Source organism: Uloborus diversus, chromosome 5 (assembly GCF_026930045.1).
Source record: "Uloborus diversus isolate 005 chromosome 5, Udiv.v.3.1, whole genome shotgun sequence".
In the NCBI taxonomy this organism is placed as follows: Eukaryota; Metazoa; Arthropoda; class Arachnida; order Araneae; family Uloboridae; genus Uloborus; species Uloborus diversus.
In genome coordinates, this window is record NC_072735.1 from 150909937 (window position 1) to 150935163 (window position 25227).

At 34.2% G+C, this 25227-nt stretch overlaps 2 protein-coding genes across 2 annotated transcripts in view; one reads left to right on the top strand and one right to left on the bottom strand.

The window, feature by feature from the left end:
- The first annotated feature begins 457 nt into the window (after nucleotides 1-457).
- Nucleotides 458-17783, top strand: LOC129222624 (uncharacterized). The gene is made up of 5 exons (XM_054857150.1): nucleotides 458-591; nucleotides 3585-3711; nucleotides 14005-14150; nucleotides 14628-14763; nucleotides 16570-17783. Exons 1-5 carry the CDS (start codon nucleotides 543-545, stop codon nucleotides 16835-16837), a joined length of 726 nt encoding a protein of 241 aa, XP_054713125.1. The 5' UTR covers nucleotides 458-542; the 3' UTR covers nucleotides 16838-17783.
- Nucleotides 17784-19819: 2036 nt separating this feature from the next.
- Nucleotides 19820-25227, bottom strand: part of LOC129222853 (bifunctional purine biosynthesis protein ATIC-like) — a 40146-nt gene continuing 34738 nt past the window's right edge. The window contains exons 15-17 of the mRNA XM_054857406.1: nucleotides 24661-24720; nucleotides 21580-21675; nucleotides 19820-20085 (exon numbers count right to left, since the gene is read on the bottom strand). Coding sequence (XP_054713381.1) covers nucleotides 19966-20085; nucleotides 21580-21675; nucleotides 24661-24720 — 276 coding nt within the window. The 3' untranslated portion in view covers nucleotides 19820-19965. The remainder of the gene's footprint in view (nucleotides 20086-21579; nucleotides 21676-24660; nucleotides 24721-25227) is intronic.

Consider the following 25227-nt stretch of genomic DNA (forward strand, 5'->3'; position numbering starts at 1 on the left):
TTCTAATGACTCAGTTTAATTAATTGAAATGTTATTTTTTTATTTGAGTGGAATTTTAAGTCTTGTTTTGTTTAAAAAACCACAAAAGTGTATGATATCACTAAATACGTAGTTTCCATGTAACTTTGATATAGTAAACATAGTGACAAAAAATAAATGAAAAATAATCTCGAAGATTAAAAAATGCACCTTGTCGTACCTATAACTAAAAGTACCAACATTAAAACGCAATCCTATGCAAATATCCTATTCAGAAAACAAAGGAAAAGCAAAATTTTAATGCTTCATTCAAAAACAGCTTTCAAATATGATTAACTGCATTCAATTTATTATGACGTGAGTTTTGAGAAAAAATGAGCCAAACACAAAAAGTTGTTGGCAAGATCTCAGAGTTAAATTTAGATAACGATAAACGAAAAAAAGTTCTCCTGAAGTCAAACGCCGCTAACATCGGAGATTTCGTACATTCACACTCCTGTTTCCTCCGCCTCTGCCACCAACAGAAAGACCCAAGGATAAAAAAGATACAACAACTTGTAACCATGGATTTTTATAAGAAATTGCTTGGATTAGGATTGCTCTTGTGTACAGGTAAATATTAAGTGTTGTTTTCTTGTGAATCAAAGTTAGAGGGTGAACTACATATGATTCATTCCTTTTCGAAACGCTAAATGTCCAAAGGTATTGCACGTACATCGTACAATGAGGACATAGGCGACTGGTGCACCAGAAAAAGTGGGGGGTCAAATGACGTTTGTAGGGTTACGGGGCGTGTGTGTCCCCCCCCCCCTTCAAGCTGTTTTTTTTTATTGGGTTGAAACTTTATTCTGTTTTTGAAGCTATTTTTTTTTCTTTCTTTTTCTTTTCTTTTCTTTTTTTTTCTTTTTTTGTAAAATTGGGCTCTATTAAAGGTTTTTAACATTACTGATCCTATGATCTCCAAAAAATGTGGAAAATGTCCTCAAAATTCGAGACGAATAGCCAACATAGACTCCCCCCCCCCTTTAATTCAAAGTTTTATTTTTATGAAATAAGATGAGAAAAGTCCATTTATTTAGAATTTTTAGTTTTTACTTTCGTGAAGTAAATCAATCCGCCCAACAATAAATCATTTTTCAATCGATCATTAATTTCAACTCTGAAAAGCGAGGGGGTAAGGCTCCTTCATTTTTGAAAGTGAGGGGGCAGTGGGAAAGTCCTCGCCTCCCCCCGTACGCGCCGCCTATGACTTTTTTTTTTGTTTGGTTTTTATGTGTGTGTGTGTGTACGTGCGTGCCAGGGCCGGATTTAGGGTAGGGCAGGCGGGGCTACTGCCCCGGTGGCCTCCACAACAAAGGGGCCCCCACAATAAAATTTTTACAAAATATCCTGAATAAAAAAAATAAATAGCAATAACTTCATGATGTATTTACTATTAAAGTGCTGATCGAAAATATCGGATATATACATATATATAAAAATATTCGGATATATATCAAAGTATCGGATATTTTCGAAAATATGATGATCTTTTCGAACTCTGAACAGGGGCCTCCACTCATTCGTTGCCCCGGGGCCTCCACACTTCCAAATCCGGCCCTGGTGCGTGCGAGTGAGTTACAATATGGGTTATAATACATGTGATGTACATTAACAAGGTCGATAATGTGCCCCCAAAGCACTTGCTTCTTTTGTCGCCATTTTAAAAATACTGGTTAACGATTTCTAATCTTGATGAGTTCGGGGTGATTTTCATTTTTCTTCATCTTTGTACTTGTTACACTTTTGAATATATAGCGTTTAGAAAATGAATGAATTATAAGCAATAACCCTGTGTACTGTACAACAATGATATTCAACCCGCGGCTCGTTGTGTAGATTTTAGTGGTTCGTCTAAAAAGATTTAGTTTGAGTATCCGCCGCCCAAGGGAGCCCATATAGGGGGGGGGGCAAGTGGGGGCTCAAGAAAAGAGATCGCGCCTCTTAAAAATGAGGACTTTCTTGCTTTTAGTACTTTTTTCTTTGCAAAAATGTAATAACAGTTCCTCTCCAGCCATTAATGAATAAGTTATTAAAAATGTTAAATTTTAATAACTCTAATACATACTGAAATCGGTTTCCATGGAGAAAATATCTGAGCCCCCCCCTTAAAATTTTGCATATGGGCGCTCATACATCTCCCCCCCCCCCCCCACCCATTTGCTTACATTTTGATAACCACTAGTGTATCAAATGGAACTTGTTGCGTTTCAATGTAATAGCGCTTTGCAGGAGAAATGTAAAATCTTTGAACTATTAAGATCTTTATTCACTGTATGTTAAAAAGGATCCATTTCCAGCCATCAAATCGCAAGCTCTATGAACAACATTCCTTTTGGCAACACTTAATGTGCGAGGAGATTTTCTATACTAAGTCGGTAGATAATATCTGCACTCAACTTGTATTGCTTTTATGATCGTATTTTCTCATTAATTCGACTTAAAAAAAATAGAATAAAAAATATTTCCTGTTTATCCCGTGTCGTTTTATTGTGAACTAGTGGTACCCGCACGGCTTTGCCCGTAATAGAAAAATTAAAAGGTCTTTTGGTTCGCCTGTATATTTACAAATAATGTATGGTGAATTTTCTCGCCAATTGGCTTTTACCCATGTAACGGTTTCACGTTATAATAATTTCGTATCTCGCCAATTGGCTTGTGCCGACGTTACGGTTCCACGTTATGATAATTTCGTAATTTACTCGTCCATCTTATCATAATTTTGTTCTTAAAATTGGAATAGAAAAAGAACCACATCGAATTTTCGAAAAATTGCTTCGAGGTGCACACCCCCATGCTACAAACTAACTTTGAGCCAAATTTCATGAAAATCGGCCGAACGGTCTAGGCGCTATGCGCGTCACAGACATCCAGACATCCTACAGACATCCTCCGGACAGAGAGACTTTCAGTTTTATTATTAGTAAAAATAGTTCATTATAATGTTTTCAAAGTCTTCTAACATTTTGGATCACCCTGTAAAATACGTCGTTCATTACTCATTGTGGTTGCTAACTTTGATCAAGAAATCTTTACAGCATCGCAAAACTCTTTTTTTTTTTTTTTTTTTTTTTTGCGCAATCACGATTGCTTATTGCTTTCATTTGACTGTTTTTGACGTTCCTTTCATTTTTCCCACCGCCACCCTCCGCAGCATCACCGTCGACCGGGTCCTCACGATGCTGCACCTCTAGCGAAAACCGTCTCCAGGTTTCGTCAATATCCTACACTTACACGCATACATACACGCATCTACACACATATACAAATATACACCTACACACACATACATACACCTACACACATACACAAACACATACACACACACTCATGCCTGCACACAGACACAAACACATATGCCTACACTCACATACACATACCCCCACACACTCATGCCTGCACACAGACACAAACACACATGCCTACACACACACACATACCCCCCCACACACAAACACACACGCTTACATATACACACACACTCGTGATTGCGAAAAACGTAATTTGAATTCAAGATGACAAAATTCAAATTAATTTTCTTTCTTTTTTTTTTCTTTTTTCTGTAGCTTTCTGCTTAGCTTCTGGAGAATGTGACGAAAACGAGTTCCAAACTTGCGTGTCCCAAATGAGTGATTTTGCAGAGGGATATTCCTTTCAAGCAACAAGTGAAGCTCTACTGAAGGAAACCTGCGGGTAAGCATATGAAAATACAAGGTGAGCTGAGCACAAATGATGGGTCTGATTTTTAAAAAATCATACTTTCGAAACTACTGCACATGTTATACAAAAAGGGAGGGGGGGGGGGGGCAATCATGGGACAGCCGACAGAAGTGAAAACTTAAAATTTGTGTATGTGCTGTGCATGCGCTATTTACCGCACGGGAACCCGGGGCCCGTGCTCTGGGCATGAACTTTTTAAGGGGGATGACATTTTTTCACATTGTTACAGTCGACAACGAATTTTAGAGCTAACGCGAATTCCTAGACGACAACACTTTTTTTTTTTTTTTTTTGGAAGAAAGTATCAGCTTTGTTATTGGCTACTAAATATTGATTTCGTGAAACGTTATTACACCTCTTTAGCATCACTGACTAAGTAAGTTCTCACAACAAACTAGTATACACATCGCGTTGTTAGTGCATCAAATAATTCCGCATTATCTTTCATTTATTTTTTTTTTATCCTAATTATTCAAGTTGATGAAATATAATGACACTTTAGTACATTATTTCATCCAAAGTTTGAAGATGGGAAGAAAAAGAAAGTTTTTTCCAAAACAAAAAAAAGGTGGGGGGGGGGGGTCTTAAGCTTCTCGATATGCTTGAACAACTGTAAAACGTCGACGGTAGCACGACAATAAGTATGAGTGAATCTTCCATACATATAACTAAAAGTCAAAACGAAATCCGTAAAAGTTCAGAACTTAGTTTCAAAATTGAAGCTTGCAGAGTAGTGTCTAAGCAAAGCAAATAATATGTACTATGAAAATGAAAGCTGCTCTTGTACAGTGGATTAAGAGAGGCTGTTGCATAAATGAAACGTTATTAAAAAAATGAGAAGCAAACGTATTTGAAAATGCATTAAAAAGATAAAGAATAACAATTTGATCGTGGAGCATAAATCATCGCCATCTTTATTTTTCAAGTCATGATTATTATTACTTTCTCTTCAGTACAGTACTATTATAGTGCAGCTTTTATTATTACTACATAATGTGCGTGCCGTGTTGTTTTATTTAATGTCTTTCCCTCCCATTGATCATTCATTTAGTGCATCTTAAGGTATTTTATGTTGAATAAAACGGCTTTTTTATTTTTTAAAAACAGTAAAATGTCAGCTCTTTATGTAATAAACTGTAATGTATGGTTGAGAAATGCTTTAAAGCAGTTTGAGGGGTGTTTAACAGTGTCTAAAAGAATTTGGTATGTTTCCAAAAAAAAAAAATGTATACGTACATTTTTCTACAACGCGAAATTTCGACTTGCGCGAGGAGTCTTGGAACGCATCCCTCGCGTAAGTCGGGACTCGACTGTATTTAACTTCATTTTCAAAATGGTCCTATGGATTTTATCTTTGACTAGCAGTCCCTGTACGGCGATGCCTGTGCTAAGAATTTAAAGAAAGTCCGTTGCATGGAAAAAAATTTACGCCTCCCCCCCCCCCTTTCTGATGTGAAATGATCATTTTTCTACAACTAAAATGCGTACACACCTTTAAAAAAAACTATTGAAGTTTTTGGAATTTAAAACTATTCGCCAAAACAGTAAAGATTAACAGTAGCTTTAAAACTCAATATAATCCTTTAACTGTATAGTTCATCGCTTAACGTGCCAATGAATCACGCTACCTTAACCCTGCCCTTTAGCGAGTCAAGCGGGTTTTTTTTTTTTTTTTTTCTGCAAGTTAAAATTTTTTTTCCAAATGAACAATACTTAATAAAACATTGTAAAAAACAACCACAATTGAATAATACGACAAATCAAATTATTTTCCTTAGATAAGTAATTATCTTCAACTATAAGAACAAACACAAACGTTGAAGAAATAAGGAAAACAAAACCCAATTAAAAAAATCCTACAAAACCAAATTATGTACCTTGAATATAGAAAAAAAAAGAAAAAAAAAAGCTGAGTTTTGATCAACTGTCCCACAATAGCGTAGCTATCGATACCGGCAGCGTCGTCGCGATGAGTTAACTTACCCAGGAGCATCTATTAGGAATTCATATAACTAAACAAATAATTAAACATTTAATTTACAATTAAAAATATTTCGGTCAATCTGATGTTGAAAAAAAAAAAACATACTATAGCCTTCCTCAATAAATGGACTATTCAACACAAAAAGAATTTTTCAATTCGAACCAGTAGTTTCTGAGATTAGCGCGTTCAAACAAACAAACAAACTCTTCAGCTTTATATTACGCATTAGTATACATGTAGACTCTTTTATTCTTTGTTCGCTCCTTTCTTTTATTTATTTATTTTTTTTCCTTCGTGCCGGGGGAACAGGGGCGCAGAAAATTTGGGTCCCCTGCACATTGCTTAACCCTACGTCCGTAACATATTTCACCCCTCATTTAAAAAATCTCGTGCCCCCTTCAGGCTCAGGTCCGGGCCAACAAGTGTTCCTCCCCCCCCCCGGGCACGCCCCTGCGGGGGAAAGCAATCTGAAATGAATTTAAAAGACAAGAAGCATATCATTCATAAAATAGCGCTATTTCTTTTAACTTTGTTACGACTCTTGCATACTCACCCCTCAAAAAGGAAGCAAAAATATTTTTTTAATATCAACCATTCAAAATTCAAATTGGGTTGCAAAATTTTAAAGTGCCCTGGGTATGGAAACGCACAAGTCAGGCCCTGGTGGAGAGTGCTTAATTTTTATTTAAAATGAATTATAGTTTCAAAAATTAAAATTTTATAATTTGTAAATTCAAAATATCTTTACTTTTATTAGCAATCAAAGCATCAATTATATACATTTTGATATGGTGTATTTCAGTTCGTTATAAAGTAAATATTGGTGCAAATGTAGGAAATATTTGAAAATAAATTCTTAGTTTGTGTTATTCCGTTTTCCATGCCATAAAAATAATAAACAATACACATACTGAACTTTCCACGAAAATAATTTACTGTATTTCTCTTTAGCCGACACACCGTGAGATTGGTCAGTATGTCGCGAAATTCGAATTTTGAGGCATGCCAAATATTTTGGGGTTCATTTTTTCGAAAAACGAAAGGGGGGGGGGGGAGTAAGCTTATGGAGGAAAAGTTGTTGCCCTGTTTTTATGCATCTATATGTACAACTATGCAATCTATTGTTGTTGTTGTATGTTGTTGTTGATAAGAAAACCAACCTTTCCCTTCTATTGAACTTTAATTGGCTTTTATAACAGATATACTTCATACAGATGGGAAATGCGCTGAAAATTTAACAACTTAAAAAAAATATGGTTGCAAGGAAGCAAAACAGTTGGGAAATTAACTGTCAAAAATTAATAAGTGCACTAAACAAAAAGTTCGATTATTTTCCTGAAAATCATGAATCAATAAGAATGTTTCTCTTGTAAAATAAATGTATAATCTTAATAATGCACAAATAAATTGCTTATTTTCTATAGATGTTCTCTGTTTTTACCATCAAAATAAGTGAAAAAACTTTTAGGGACAAGCCTTGTACAACAACAAAAAATTTCTATATAACTCAGAGCGGCTTAACAAAATGTATTTTAATGTGAAAGTCTGAAATATGGTAAGTGTCGACTCATGTCGGTGAATGTCAACATTTACATACAAAAGTCATAGACAAAAGTTCGAATATTTCCAACGAATCACAGGTGATAGTCAGCATCAGCGTTTTATCGGTCTTTTATGGTAACATACTATTCAAATGAACATGACACTAATAACTATTATGGTACAGGAAAACTTTAAAACTAAAGAAATATTAACAAATGTAGGAACTAGGTTTTGAGCTAAAGCGTTCAATTTTTCCGCCATTGTGGTCCAGGCACAGCTGACGATTTTAAACGATTGAATACAAAGCGTATCTAACTAGTTCAATTGTCGTTTTGATTTTTTCCCTGAGAGCATTTCAAGTAATCTTTACAGCATGAAACCAACTACAATCAATGAGTTGAGAGCAGCCATGCTCATATAAATAATAGCCGATGATCGAGTAACTTGCGTGCTTCAACAATGAAACTCGCGCCACAACATGATAATTTGATAATGTGCTTTGGTAGTGTTTAACATGCAGGGAAAGGCTTTATTGCGACAATGCTGAACTCAATTTAGTAGCTTAACTGTTTTACTGGTAAGACTGTGTTCAAGAGAATGAAGAAGCGAAAAAGCGTCCACTATGAACGCTATCTACGTTTAGGATTAATTAATCCACCGGAGTTATGGTTACAATTTCAAATATCAAAATATCACCAAACAGGTAATGGCTTCGTCAAAATGTAAAAGAAGAGAAGTAATTTTCACCCGTCATACCTTGACGGGCGACTTTCTAGTTGAAAAAGAATGATCCAAATAGTACCAACTGAAATGGTACTAGGAAAGTTTTTACTCTATCGATCATCGTTACAGCTATGCTGCTGTGGGCAGGTAAAGGGCAGTAACTGCAAATGTTTCTTTTTTTTGCATTTTGTCATTTGTTGTGTGCTAGCTTTACTGTACAAGCTTGCTCATTTGGCTTCCGCAGAGAAAAAGTACTGTAATACACTGCTCAAAACAATTAGAGGAGCAATCACACAAAAGTGAAGAAACCGTTATGAGGTAAACTTGCAATGGTAGCCTTGCAAAGGCATAAAAAGGAGTATACCCGTGTATTAAGATGTTATACAGCAAAAAAGCAGAAAACATTTGACTGAGAACTTTACTCCTCTACAACAGTGAAGCGAACATGAAAATATGCCTCTCCAACATCGTCTGCTACAGTTATTTGTGTTTGCCCTGATTCCAGTCCCCTGATAAAAAGTCAAGTCATGGAATCCAGTAAATTACGGTGTCGTGGCATTTTCCAATAAAAAAAATGAACGGTTGAATTTTACCATTCAGACATTGAAAAAATGGGCTTCTTTTTATCGCGATTTCTGCACTTGTATCCTTTTTCTGCTTTTCGACGACAGAAACGTTGATTTGCTTCCGAAGTTTACGTTTTATTCTCTAAACATGGAAGCGTTATTGAAAATTAGTTTCCGGAATAATATTTTTCTCAATTTTGTTAAAACCATGTGCTCCCCTAATTTTTTTGAGCAGTGTACTTGCAGTAGTTTGAAAATATGATTTTTTGAAATTAGGTTTTTTATTTGTGCTCAACCAGTAGTATATGTGAGGTAGTGAGAAGCAAAGGGATGCAAGTGGCAAAATTAAAAATTTGGAGATAACCAGTACAAATGGGAGGTGAACTTCTCCTCTGTCTTGTGGCAAGAGATTGTACTACCCTGGTAGATGCTGCTGTATAGCATGATTTAGAAAAAAATTCAGTGAAAGCCTACCTACGATGTTATCTAAAAACGCGTTTTAATCAAAACTTGAAAATGTCCACTTACAAAAGTACTGTAATACTTGCAGTAGTTTGAAAATATGATTTTTTGAAATTAGGTTTTTTATTTGTGCTCAACCTGTAGTATATGTGAGGTAGTGAGAAACTTGAGAATGTCCACTTTGCTTCTCACCGCCTGATATATACATGACTGATTTGGTTTGAGGGGATCCGAAGAAAAGGTTTGTATGAATCAGAAAAAAATTCTCTACAAAATTGGTCTTTTGAGTAATCATGAACTGCTGTCATCGAAAGTTGATGTTGCTCTGATTTTTCAGATTACCATGATGACGATTGTTTTTAATATTTATTTAGAGAGCGAAATTTTTGTTGTCATGTCATTATTGATTCTATTCATATTTATTTCAGGATTATTTCAAGCAGTCTTTACCTAGGATCTGATCTTAAAACGCGTTTTACTTGAAACTTAAAATAGTCCACTTGCATCCCTTTGCTTCTCACTGCCTCATTTGTGGTGTATTGCCCAAACATGAAAAGTTAAACTTTCTTCTTGGATTGATTGTTTCTTTAAATAATTAATTTCGCTAATATTACATTGTCATGCCCGTTTATGGAGAAGTCACAGATAGCTAATTTACAGCTGTAGTGTGTAGTTTCAGTTCCCTCTGCTTTTAAGAGAAAAAATCAGAATAAACTTCATTTCTAGCGAGGTAAAAATTTCTCCTACAGATATAACGAAGCGGCGGCAGCACACTTCGTTTCATAAATGTTATGAAATGGTTGTTCACGTTTTGACAACCATTTTAAAACGTTAAAACGTCTTGTATGCTACCTGGGACGTTTGGAAAAATAATGAATGAAATGAATCCCTCACATACATATGTTTAGCAGGAGCGAAAGTGTTCAACAATAGGACTCGACCGATGCATCGGCCTGGCCGATGCATCGGCGCCGATGGTTCAACAATTTAGCCATCGGCATCGGCATCGGCGGCCGATGCTAACTTGCTAAAAACATCGGCCCATCGGCCTTAAAATACATTGAAAAGCCGATGGAATTGGCCGATGTTTTTGAAAAAAAAAAGGACCTTTCTGTTTTACTTTTTAATACAAAGTAAAAGGAAATATTGCTCTCATATAAAATTTACTCAAATTTCAGAATGAATTTCTATTTTAGTCACTCCTAAAAGAGTTTTTAATTCAAATACCAAACAAGTTAATTATTGTGTTGTTTCTTGCAGCTGGATGTACGTATATATCTCTCGTAAGTCATAACTCAAAAATGGTAAGCTGTTGAAGGTTAAATTTTCGCATGTGGGGTGTGCGTACGTTCTAGTTGTGCACTTCCCTTTTCGTTTTCGATCAGGTGTTCTGAAAAGCCTACTCATTCTTTGTGGCTATTAATTACTTACTTCAATGCAAAACTAATATAGCGTCTGACTGACGATCCTTTGGTGAAATATTGCCGACGATAGAAACAAATATGAGATGGCGAAACCGGTTTTTGGGTCATTTTGTTAGATTCCCGTTGAACCGACTGTAATTTTTAATTTTTCAATATTTGAAATATGAATCACAGTAATGAAGTCTTTTCTGTATCGATTCGGCGGAGTTAAAAAATTGAGGCCAGTAGAAATACATTTTGGGGCCCTATTTATCTATCACAGAAGTGTAAAACATTTATTATAAGCATTTTTGCTACTCCTACGGTGCCCCTATGGTTATGGGGCCTCTCGCGCAATTGCAACATTTGCTATATTTTAAATCCGCCACTGCACGTCAAAACAAACTCAGGTGCAAGTTTTAAAAGGTTTTTCTGCTCCATGTTTATGATTATTTTGAACTCTATTTTTTATGACTATTTTTTGAATTTCCGAAAACACTTGCCTGCTCTCTTCCCACTCCCTCAATTTCTGAAATTAAACTCTAGTTGTGCTTCTGAGTTGTTTAAAACTAACACCATTAATAAAATTAAAGGTTTTCTTTTTCAAACTTTATCTATTGTTTAGAAAGAATGTAGAGCATTAATGTAAGAAATTGATTCAAGACGTTTTGAATGGTGAAATAATTCGGAAATCAAAGGGACTTATGAATTTTTTCTTCGGAAGTGCTGAAGTAGATTCAGAAACTCTTCCGAGGCGTTGGTGGTAGCGGTTCTGTACTAAAAAAATGAGGCCGAAGTGTCAGTTACTCCAAAATCAGAGGGTGACCCTCTCCCCGCTAACCCTCCCTCGTCGTTTCAAGCATTTCGTAAATATTTAACGATTATTTATTTTGATCAAGAAATGTCATTTTGCGTATTTCTCATACTTGTTTCACCTATATTTCGTAATGCACGATCTTTTTTGCATCATTAATAGCGATCGATTTTTTTTCTGTTGTAAGTAACTATTTTTATGTATTTATATAAAATCAATGAATAAGATATTTTCGTTTTTTATAGAAAAGTTTCAAGGATTTTCTATTATGTAATTCTTTTAAATTCCAGAAAATTATTGTTAAATTGAAAAATTTAATTTGAACTTGTTTGTAAAGCTTCATATAAAAGATTAAACAATCAAATTGTTCAATATTATGTGTGCAAACATCAGATAAAGTAGTATATGTATTCAGTTATTAACTTGGTGTAAATATTGAGTTTGTTTATTGTAGCTGCGTTTTAAGAACCTCGCTCTTTTCATGGCTATTTCTTTTTTCAGCAAAATTTATGTCACTGTTATAGCTTTATAGCTTTTATGAAAAATGCAAACTTTTCTATTCATAAAATTTAAATAAGTACAAAAATATTCCTATTATGATTTAATATTGTAATTTATCTGTTACCTTTTTTTGTTTAATTTGATGATTAAAAAATGTCTACGTGCAATCTTTCCACTTTAATTGCATAATTTGTTGACGGTTTCATAGTTTTATTCTTTTTTTTTAATGATTAAACAACATAATTTAATGTTTTTTAACTGTGTTTAGTGCACCTAAATCCATACATTATTACAATATTACTGAAATTTTAGTTATATGTTCAATTTTAAAAACAAAAACAAGTCAATTGGTTATTAAAAGTCTCTTTGTTTTTCTTCCTTTTTTTTTCTTTCTTTTTTTTTTTTTTTTTTGGCGGTTGTTCTTTTTTGTTCATCATACAGCAGTCAAAAAAAGGAGAAGCAGCCCTATACAGATTGTATGTAGTACGATCCAAAAGTTCGGAGATAAGCTGTATAAAACCTTACCCAGAATAGTTCTCATTACCGAAGCACATCCACCTTCAAAAGGTCACCTTGAAGGACTATGTACTTCTGCCAGTGTCCATATAACTTTGGAATCACTCCTAGAAGTCATTTTTCGCTACCTTTTATGATGCAGCTTTATTTTCCCCTGACGGAAGAAAGCGGCGTCCATGCAAATGTTTTTTTTTTTTTTGCTAGGAACAGGTAAAAGTCATACGGAGCTAAGTCCGACGAAACGTTATGTTATTTGTTTGTCATATCAGAGTATTGACCAATCGAACCGTGCATCCTCAACATGAAAGTCGCCTTCTTCTCCAGGATGAATTTAAAGCAGCAGCGCAAGAGGCCTTACAGGAGGTTGCGAAAAATGTCTTCCATGAGTGCTTCTAAAAGCTATACGAACGTTGGCAGAAGTGCATAGTCGTCCAAGGTGACTATTTTGTAGATAGATGTGCTGCGGTAATGTGAACTATTCAGGGTAAGGTTTCATACAACTTGTCCTCGAACTTTTAGATCATACTACGTACGTATGAGTTTTCAACCTACTATTTCATAACGTTTTTGAGTGACGAAAGTTTACGCGCATGAAAACATCACAAGATAATTTGCGATAATTAACTGAGGAGGCGTTCAAAATGGATATTTCGGTCATCTATATGCTCTTAGGTACATATGCATGTACAGATGTGCCGAAAAAGTTTAAATTGGGTGATCGTAAAATAGAAATTTAGGTCGAAATCTGATTTTTTTTTTTTTTTGTGATTACGATTCCTAATTCGTAGAAAGCAAGCAAAGTGAAATGACTCAATGATCCTTTAAATCCCTGATAATCTCATCAATTCATTTCTGTTTGATTTTTTTTCCTTTTTTTTTTGCCATCGGCCAACGGCATCGGCAATCGGCCATTTGGAAGAAAACAATCGGCCATCGGCCATCTTTGAACAATCGGCCAACAATCGGCATCGGCCAAAAAATGCCATCGGTCGAGCCCTATTCAACAATAGATCATAAGGAAGAAGCAAAGGCAGAAAACATTGATTCAATTGAAACAATACTGCTGTGGGCAGGTAAAGAGCAGTAACTGCAAATTTTTTCGTTTTTTTGCATTTTTTGTACATTAGCTTTATTGTACAAGCTTGTTCATTTGGTGCTGAAAAAAACGTCTAATTCCAACATTTCCCTATTATTAGTATTGAATCCAACACACATTTCTTCAAAAACTCATACTCATTTCTATAGATACTGCCGTTTACCTGCCTACGACCGTATGGCCTGAACTACAATTGACGACAATTTGATCACTTTTGTTAAATGGCTGGTTCTTTTTAGATTCTACCCTTACCCTAATATTTCTTCTCATTCTTTTGGCTTTTGGAACTTTTCTATATCACAATTGTCAGTATTATAGTCATTCAAAGAGCAAGTGTACATCTTATTTGGGTAGAACGCTCTATATAGATGTAAGTTTACTTTACTTTGACTTCCGATTCAAGCTAAGGTTTGAACAATTCCATTTGTTAAAATAGGCTATCAGGCAAGCCAGGTTAAAATGCGATAACCATTATGGATAACCATTTGTGCCAATCTAAAAGTTTCTTCTCTTTCAATTCAAACACAAATACGCTGATCCACGGTCAAGCATCAAGCTACCAGAGCCACTGTACAATTTTTTTTTTGGGTGGAGGGGGGGGGGGAGGCCTACTATGCTTCTGCATTTTTTTATATTTAAACTGTTTTCCTTTCTGACAGGTCTAAAATGCAGACAATAACTTGTGTCAAGGAATTTGTACAGAAATGCATGAAGAAAGGTGACCGAGATGTGTTTGGGATAACAACAGGACCAAAGTTGGAAATGGTCGAGCAACTGTGTACGGACGGTACCAAAATAAATACTGGTATGATTTCAATTTAATTCATTTGAATACTATAAGGATCAAACATGTACAGTTATCCGTTGGAAATATGTCTTCATTTGAGCCCACCTAGCCTTTATTATTATTATTTTATTTTTTCGGCCAACTGATAGTTTTGGCTTCAACTGAATCCACATGCTGTCAAAAAAAAAAAAAAAAAAAGAAGAAGAAGAAGAAGATGTTCTGTGCTTTCAAAAGGTGCCAATAGACATTAAACAAATTGGAAAACAAAATATCAGATAGTCCAAACCAAAGTGGTACAAAAACAATATTAATTGAGCACAGTACTTAGAATTGATATTAATAGCAAAAAAAAAAAAAAAAAAAATTGAAGAGTTTAAAAGTTAAAGAAACAGTATAATGGAATTTCTCAGAGAAGTTTTAATATACAATATATATTTTCTTTGTATGGCCTACACATGCTGAAACTTAATTTGAAATTCTATAATTTCTTTATAGGGTACTTAGGAAACATAGAGTGCTGGCAAAAAATTAGTAATGATACAAAACTTTGCAATAAAAAGTTTGAACAATCTCAAAATGCTATAAATAGTGATGATTTGGAAGACAGATTGAGAATTTTTCATAGTTGCTGGTAAGTGATTACTTCCTGTTTTAAAGATGAAACTTGTTTAAAAATGGTAGTGGTTTTAAATATTCAGTTACAAATTCAATTATGGTTGATATGTAGTTCATTAAAATGGCCTATTTAGGGGATATGCAGCAGTTGCTTTAAACAATATTCTTTCTTGTTTCTTGGTTAAGCTTTCAATATTCGCCATGAATACAAAACAAGCGTACTAATTCAAAATACATATTTTGCATGGTATGTACTAGCATATAAGCCAACCCCCCCCCCCTTCTACTTTTCAGGAGGAAATCTGGAAAAATTCAAAACTGCTTATAAGTAAAGCCTTTACTTTCTGGGGAAATCAAGAACGTTTTGCCTCAATTTTTGAGCATAACATAAATAAAAAAAAAGGAAAATGAAATGTAATGAACCTTCATTATTTATGTTAAATCAAATTAATGTTAAGAAAATGCCTGCTTTTTATTCTTTTGCACAAAAAAGGTTCATTTCTGTGATTGCGATCTTTGTTGAGTTCAATTTTTGTTACCTATTGCTTTTATTTTGAATTATTATCAATAAAATTATGTGCTACAGCTATATTTTATTATTTTTTAAAAAATTAGTATTACGTCATGATTATCAGAAAAATTCGCAAAAAATACGATTCCCACACTTTTTGCATAGTTGGTCATTTATTGTAACTATTTAGCCATTATTTCAGTCAGACTGTAAAATTTTAGCATAACCCTGTTCCTTTTACTTTCTTTAGCCTCTGTTTAAAAAGGCGACACTAAAAATCGGACCAATGTTCCAAGTTTTTGAATGTTTATTTTTTCCAAAAACTGCTTGGGATTTTTTTTTTGAAATTCTGCCCCGCATATAAGTCGACCCTCTAACTTTTAATTTTATTTTTTGTACTAAATTTCTCGACTTATACCCCCAGTATATAAGAAGTGGTTGTGTTCCCTAACAATCCCATTTGAAATGAAATCGTAGTTTAACTACATTGAAAACGATGTATATCTGATGTAACAAACTAATACTAAAGTACTGCTCGACTAGTAAAAAATGGGTCATCCGACTGAAGGGAGGAGAAGTCTATTGATGCAAATAGGATAGATGCAATGAAAATAGAAACACTGAGTGTAAAGTGTAGTATAGAAAGCTGTAAACATTTTCCATGCATAATGCTCTCTTACTCTTTAGAATGGTCCGTTTTCGATAGCATTCTGAGACCATTATCCATTCTTTGATTCAATATTAGTGAAATGCTGTCATAGAAAAAATGCTGTAAAAAGTATCATAAGCAGCCTCGGAGTTTCAAATTAAAAAAAAAAAAGTTTGAACACATAGCCAGAAGAAGCTCCTTTTTTTTTATAGCTATCTCCTTCCGTTTTTTAGTCCAAATTTCTTTTTTGTTATCATAGAAAAATATATTATTTACCAAACAGTATGGTACAAGCAGTTTATTTGGCATTTGATAAAATCAGTATTTTGGAATAAAAATAATTAAATTTCTCAACATTTCCTAAAAACTCTCCCAAGAGAAACGGGTAGTATTATACAAAAATTGTTCTTCACTAATTTAAAACCAACGTTAAAGCATTCATTAATTTATAAGAAATGTTACGGTTTTATTGTGGAAGCATTAACTTCTCAAAATAGAAACATATTTAAACTTCAAATTTATGCCATATCTTCATTTAATTTTGGAAGTTTGTTTTGTAAATCTCCATTTAAAAATCCACAAGCTGCCACCGACTATATAGGTAGCAATCACTGTGCTAATGAAAATATACTCTTCCTGTAATTCATCCTTTTATTTTGCAGCGCTTTTGATTGGCACAGAAAGTGCAAAGTTAGAGCAGCAGAGAGCAAATGTAATGCAAGAGCAAGTTCTTTCATTGACTACATATCAACTCTTCTAGGCGGCAAAGTATTAGCCAAGCTATGCTATGAATCTTTCCCAAGTTGTATTGATGAATTGTATGGAGCAGATGAAATGGATGATATGGCAGATAGTTCAACTTTCATAGCATCTCCCATAATTTCCATCTATATTTTGCTATATGTGTCATTACATTTTTTTATCAATTAATTATCATCAGCAATTTTTCTATTATTGTAATAAAATGGCTTTCTTTAAAAAAAAATACTTGTTCACCGACAATGTAAATGGAAAAGGTTTTTTCCTCTCGTAGTTATGCTATTCAAACATGCCCTTCAACTGTTATGGACTATCCGTAATTGCAACAGAACAAAAAAAAAATTTTCTTTCCAATGGAGCTTTGTAAGAGACCCACCTCAACAGGCGTCTGGGCCATAACCAGACCTAGTGCGCTCCCCAACAATGCATCAGTCTTTCGTGTGTCAAAATTAAGGCGCTGATGCATGACAGTCGTGTTTTTGACGCCGAGTTTCCACCAGATGGAGGCACCTGGGCTCTCATTTGATGCGAAATTGCACTAGGAATTTAATTTAGCCAAGGGATATTCTAAGCCAAACGAATACCCAAGGGATCTTTTACATACCCCATAATCATACAACATGGGTACTGAAGATTTTCTGCATCTCGACAATCCATTGACTGGCCACCCGGGTCAGAACCTGGGTCCCCAGGCAGCAAAGGCCAGCACCTAACCATCACGCCACCAGCCCGCTCAGAACAGAAAAATATCTTGTGCTACAAGTATTTTAAATAAGGTATTTTTCTGTTTCTATCATTTAATTTGCAAACTAACATTTTGAATGTGTGTGTGGGGGGGGGGGGCATCCAGTGGGAGGTTAGGAGCCCTGGAGAGGCAGGGAGGCCCAAAATGTATAGTTCCGAGCCTGGTAAAGGCAAAGTTATTCTTGACATTTGTTTTTCAAAATTCTTGTTTTGGTGCAACTTTTGCTTGTGCCTCAAGAGCTATGCACACCAAAGTACATTCAAATCTGCATACCTAATCAAGTGATTAATATAGAAGTAACCATGTTATTAAAAGTTTTATGACCCCTATGTTGTACATTTTCATCTTTTCAAAGGTAAACTTAAGAACTGAACTTTTATTAGAGCTGCAACTTTACAGCAATCTTTTGGCTTTGGTTGAAAAAAGAAAAAAAAAACTTGAATTCACAAAGTGTTGAAACATTAGATAGTGTTAGTTACACTATCTGTTTGTTTAGTAACATTTCAAAGCACAATTTGAAATAATATCTAATATTGAGTTTTACCCATTAGTAGAATATATTGTTTTAATGAGCTGCTAAATATAATATTCTAGGATAGATTTAAACTCCACTCCCGAGTTGTTTCTAGTGTAGATAATGCACCTATATAATAATAGTGGGGTACCATTGGTAAAAAGTCATGTTTTCTATTGTCTTCTTTAATTGGAATAAAGCACTGTTTCAATAAGTTAAATAAATACCTTTGTGCATAAAAAGTAAAATTAGAAATAACGTCAAAAAGCATGTGCCAATGAAGAAAATACATATTTTTAATCGTTAGTTATGGGCACATTAGTATAAAAGCATCTTAAATATTTTAAGTACACTCAAACTTGTTTTTGTGCAGTGGATAGGGACCACATAAAAAACAGCATGATGAAATTGGTCAAAACTTCAAGAGAATCTATAAAAAAGTTTTCGCAACACAATTTTTAGAAAAAATTATATGTCGTGAAATGGGACTGCATAAAAAGTGTCTCACGTAGAAAATAATTTAAAACCTTATGATATAACGAGGAACTGCTTTTTAAACAAAATCCAGACACAGTTTCTACTTAGAACCATGCCAAACCTTTCATAATCTTATTTGGAAATGTACAAGGGACCCTTTTCAAATATTCAATTAACATATGAGGCAGTGAAAAACAAAGAGATGTAAGTGCATATTTTCAAGTTTTGAGTAAAACATGTATAAAGATTACGTCCTAGGTAGGCTTTCATTTAAATTTCTAAATCATGCTGTATAGCAACAACTACAAAGGCTACTAGTACTATTTCTTGCCGCAAGACAGAGGAGAGACTTTCCTACTATTTGTACTGGTTATTTCCAAATTTTTAATTTTGCCATTTAGATCCCTTTGCTTCTCTCTGTCTCATACAAGGGCGCTCATATAGGGGAGCAAGAGGGGGCTTGAGCCCCCTCCCCTTAGAAATTAGAACTTTCTTCCTTTTAGTATTTTTTTCTTTTCAAAAATGTAAAAACCTTTCTTCTCCAGCCATTAATGAATAAGTTATTACAAATGTCAAATTTTAATGACTCTAATCTGTCCTGAAATCCGCTTCCATGGGGAAAATATCCTGCTAAACCATGGTTAAAATATCTGAGCCCCCCCTTACAATTTTGCATATGGGCACCCATGGTCTCATATGTACTTATTTTACACACAAAACTTTTCAAAATGCATAGCCATTATCCTTCATAATCTGACAATACACTTTCTTATGGTAAACTGCTTTAAAATTGACTTCGTCAATTGGAGACACTACCTTGTACTTGTTTTATTGATAACTTCATCAATTAAAATCTAATTTGATTGAAACTTCCATATATCACACAAAAGAAAATAGAAACAAAAAATTGCATAAAAAGAGACAGAGACTGTACAACAACAGGTTGAGTGCAATGGTTATAATACAGAAAAAGCTAAAGAATGAATAAGTATCAATGAAACTGCAATTTGATGAAAACAGCAATGCCAGTTCAAGAAAGAATTAAAAAAAAAAAACAAAAAAAAACAGTAGACAGAACTTATAAATACTTGGGGTAGGGGGGGGGGATATGGTGGGGTTATTCTTGAAAGAATGCTTTTAGAATGTACCATTGTTGTTCCTAGAGCACTGATAATACAGGAGAAACCTGATCATTACTGTTGGCTGACCATAACTATCCTTACAGAAAGTTTTTTTTTCTCCAGTTTGACTCAATAGATAAAGTTTTGTTTTGTGCAAGACATCACAAAAAATCTTGTGAAAAGGGTATCAATGAAGTTGGGTTTTGCTTTATCTGGATTTATTGAATATTTTCAGCGATTTAATTTTTTTAAAAAGAGATTAAAAGCGAAATGAGAGAAAGAATCATTAATTACATTTAATAACAAATGAAGTTTTTAAACTATTTATTAAAAACATTTATAAATTGATTCAAAACTCATTACAAACTCATTTAATGTAAAAATAATATATACTTTGATATAGCAAAATGAATTAACAAAAGTTTTTTCCGAAGAAATGGCTTCAGTGATGAAAGAGGCGAAGATTGCTGTGAACCAAAGCTATTCCATATTCATCACAAGCTTCAATGACACACTGATCATTAGTAGAACCAGCAGGACTGACAATGTAAGAAACACCACTCTAAAAAATTAAGATTCAGTGTAAATTTTAGCATTCAAAATTTAGTATTGTAGAACTGGAGAATGACTATACTTTTCAACGTCCCCTTATGTCCGTCACAAGAATTCATTTTTACAAACAAAAAATTGGGTGATTCAAAACTCATGCAATGCATTAAAAATATTAGCCCTGAGCCGGGAGCTAAAGGCGGCTAATTTTTTGAAAAATGGTATAAAACAAAGAGTTTGCCGGTAACTTTTGCCTGTGTCAGACACAGGCAAATGCATTAAGCAATTCACCAACAAACTGTTGTGCTTCACAGTTTTGGCTATTTTAGTCTCTTGTCTAGTTTGATCAGTGAAAGACAATCTAGGTGGCTTTCAATTCAAAAAACCTGGCTAAAATTAAAACGGCTTTGAAGTCAGGGCTCAAGGAGCAAATCTTGACTTTTACTAACCAGTTAGACAATTTTCATACTGGGGTCAGTTAAGAAAACATTTACAGATCAGGTTATGACTTGCAATAACTTCGGTTTTGTATGTTTACTAATATATATATTTTTTTACAGGAGGCATTATAATTGTGATTTTTCTCCTTTCAAACACTTTTGACATATGACACTTTTCAAGCTTTTTTTTGAGCAATCGCGATTGCTTATTGTTCTCACTTGACTGTTTTTGGCGTTCCTTTGATTTTTTCCACCGCCACCCTCCGCACCATCACGGTCGACGGGCTCCTCACGATGCTGCACCTCTTGCGAAAGCCGTCTCCAGGTTGCATCCACTTCTTACACACACGCGCATACATACACAATTATACACACACACGCACACACAAACACATACACACGCATACACCTACACACACCTACATACACAAACACATACACACATACATACAGACACCCACACATACACACACAAAAACATACACACACAACTACCCACACATTCATGCCTGCACACAGACACAAACACATATGCCTACACACACATACACATAACCCGTACACACACACACATACCCCCTACACACAAACACACATGCCTACATACACACACTCGTGATTGCGAAAAACATAATTTGAATTCAAGATGTCAAAATTCAAATTAATTATTTTTTCTTTTTCATTTCTTTTTGTTCCTTAGCTGGATAAGTGATCATATAAGTAATAAAAATTCTTAGATTTATTTTTACTATGGTATTTCTAAAACTTTTGATTCAGATCCCACTACAATAGCATGGACAAAAGCTCAATACACTTAAAACACTTTTTCAAGAATTCGTAACATTCCAGTAACTAAAATACTATAATTAATAATGAATTAATAATAAAATGTAATAAAAAATAAAAACACACAAAGCAAACATGAATCTATTATACACATCTGAGAGCAATAATTTTCAAGTTGAATGCATTAATATGAGAGGGAAGGTTTTGTATAATAGCTCACATTTGAACAGCATAAGTATAAAACACACACACAAAAAATCACATAAAAATTTAGAACACACCTGACGAGCCCTATCAATGTTGTCTCTGAAAGGGAAAAATGCATCTGAGCTTAAGCAGACTCCATTAAGTTGCTTGATCCAGACAAGCTTTTCTTCCTGAAACATAATTAACACATATGCATAGTAAAATCAATTTCTATTTTTTTCATGGATCAAAACAGTAAAAATTATTTTAAGAGTTGTTAGTTAAAATAACTAAATGAACATTGCACATAAAAATTTTAATCAGAGACTAATCAAAAGAATAACCACGCTCTAAACCAAACTGTTCTCAACTGATGCGGTTAACTACCAAAATGCAAATGCTAGAATTTAAAGGTCCTAAAAGTTTGAGTAATATTATTTGATTCAACATTGAAACTAAAGTATTGCAAATTGTTAGTTAACTTCTCAACTGTATAAGAAAAGAACACTAAGAACTAGTTGACATACTATAAAATAACTTTTAAGGTTCAAGTCAACCAACTTGCAAGAAAATGGGTTTTCGAGTTGAACTTACATGAAGTGCTGATATAGAAGCAAGCTCAATGTTATGGATGATTTACGGCTGTTTTTGACGAAGGTAAAATCGAAATATTGATGAACCTTGGAAAAAAATAGAAGTCCAGTGTTCCTGCCAATTATTTCCCTAGACTTAAATTGTTTTGATTGGTGAGACAATTAATAACTGAACATTAACAGTTTAACTGCAGAACTTCAAATTCTTATATAACACATTTCAATAAAACTCAAGTCTTTTTGTTGGGGGTGCACATAATGATTCACAAAAAGTAGGTATGTGGTTTCAGTGGCGAATCCACAGGGGGGGCGATTGGGGCGATCGCCCCCCCCCCCCCAACAGACTTCGTGGTTTTTTTTTTACTATTAGGTTGCATGCCAAAATAAATTGTTTTTGTTTGAACACTTTCTGAAGAATAATCTAATTTTTTTTTCAAATTCAAAATTTATACATTAAATTTTTTTCATTTATGCTCAAAATTTAAATGATAAATGTTAAAAATTGAAAGCGTATTTCCTTCTCAGCGTTTGTTTTATATCGTTCGAAGGTGTAATCATTCCTGCATATTTATAACTGGTGCCATACATACGTTTTATTTTTGCTCCAGGGGGGGGGGGTATTACATATTCCCTTCATTTGCGGTTTTTTAGTTGATTGATATGAAAATACGGGTTTTTTTTTCTCCTTTATCTATTTGATAAATTTAATTATTTTATATATAAATGTGAGTTGATGAAGTCAGTAGCATTGCTACGGTGGCGCGGATGGGTTTGCCCCAGGTGGCACCCGAAATTGATCTTCAACTTTTTTTGAAAAATTTAAATGCTTCAATTCTAAAAAAAATTCCCCAACATTTCAATTTATATTAAAAATTATTTTGCAGGGCGGGGCTAAGCCGGGTGACACCCCCTAGAGTGTGACACTAAAATGAATATGAGAAATTTCGATGTTTCAATTCTGAATTTTATTTCCAACATGAAAAAAAAAATTTTTTTTCTATCAAACATATTGGTCTCACTAGAAGGGCATTTGAGGCGGCTGGTACTCATATGGAGTGGGGCGGGGGGGGGGGCGGAGACACCCAAAACGCATGTAAGAGTTCCGGAAAAATGTAAATACCAACAGAAATTCGCATATGTTTTATGATCTCTCAAATGCATTGGTATCAATACGAGGGAAACGTTTATTTCGGATGATATCCCTCTCGGGGGGGGGGGGGGGGGGACACAATTTCGTTTTGTTTATGAATATTGTATGAACTTCGTTTCTTTCATCGAACATTGAATAAGGTTTTTTTTCGCCTTCGGTTGATGGGAAGGGGTGAGGGGTGATAGCCCAGATTACCACCCCGGTTGACATCCAAGTTTGCTACGCCACTGATTAAGTGTAATTTAACAATGCTGTAACAGAATATGGTTTTTTAACAGATCAATTTTTTTTTTAATTGTTAAAAGATCTTTTCTGTCTCTTGTATTTCGCATTTCCTAGTAAAATCTTATTCAAACAAAAGTAAACTACACTTAAAACGTTTTATTTTGATCCTAAATTTATTTTAATACTGGTTAAATAGTGGAAAATTATGTTTTGCATAACGAAAATTAACCGCTTTATTTGCTTCTGGTTCTATCATAAAAGCAATTTTTGTTACAAGATTTATTTCGATATATCTTTATTTAAACTTTTGTTTCGCGTTTTTTACTGCCGCTATTTGTAGTTATAGTGAACTTTGGTAGTTGCTTGTTTTCATTTTTTTCTGCAATCATTAGACATTATTTTTATTCAAAAATGTATTACCGAGGAGATTCATAGAAATGCCTCATAAATCCATGTCATATCGATCTTTGAAAATCCCAAGTTACATTAGAATGGTATTTTTTTTTCATTCCATAATAGGATGAGAGAAAATATATACAAAATGGCGATATAAGGGAATGTATTTCCTTTATTTGTAAGACTCAATTTAAAAGCTCATGAATGATCTTCGCAACGAAATAGCTTTTGTGCGTCCGATACTTTTGAGCGCATGTGAGAACGGATGGGATGGAATCATAGGCGGGCTCGTGGGGGCAACTGCCCCTCCTTTTCAAAAACAAAGGGGCACTGCCCCTCCGTTTTTCTAACTTGAAAGTTATAGATCGACTGGAAAATGCTGGTGCTGATCGATTCACGTGTTTAAAGAAAGAAGAATTGACTTAATAAGGGTACTTTAAATGTTTGTCACGTTTTTTGATGAAGATTAAATTGGAGCTTTGAATCGAAAGAAGGAAGTCTACTGTTGATATTTGTCTCGAGATTTCAGGTCGTGTCCCTAGGTTTTTTTTTTTTTTGAGACGATCATTTAACCAACAACAAAAATATTATAGCCCAATTTTATAAAATTTAAAATAAAATAATAAATAAATAAAATAAGGGCGCTGCCCACATCCCCCCTCCCGTGACTTCTCTGACCCCCCCCCCTAAATTTTTTGTGGACCAATCGCCCCATGGATAAAAAAATCGCCCCCCCCCCCCCCAAAACAGGCCTCTGGATCCGCCACTGTGTGGTTTACTTAATGTTGAGAACCCCTGCAAAAGTTTGTTACCTCAGTTAAAAGTGCTGGAGCATTCACAACTGAATTTTGGAAAGTTTGAAGAGGCATATCCTAAAAACAAAAATAATAACAGATAGGAGTACATTATATTGGATAAAGCAAAAGAAATGCTAAAAATCTAATATGCATGAACAGCAGTACTAAGAAAAAATAAATAAATAGTAATTAAGAGATAAATGAGATACTAATCTTATCAAGATTTTTTAAATCATTTCTTAAGATTAAGAAAAATGCACTAAAATTCACACGCCAGACTTACATTACATAGTACTAATTCACCACTAGAAGAACATTTTTTTTTTAATATATTGTTTATATACATGAGCAAGAAACCATTACAAGCAAAAAAAAATTGTAGATAATGTTTACTCCCAAAATACATAATACTAAATTATTGCAGGAGTATTTAACATTTTAAAAACATGAAGCAAAATTTTAAATCATGCAAATTAATGTTTTATTCTTCTATGAGCAAAGCTAAGAAATTTTCAGATTAAAAAAAAAATAACATCAGGAAGAAGGGGATAATAAATTGAAACTGATATTGGGTATCAGAGC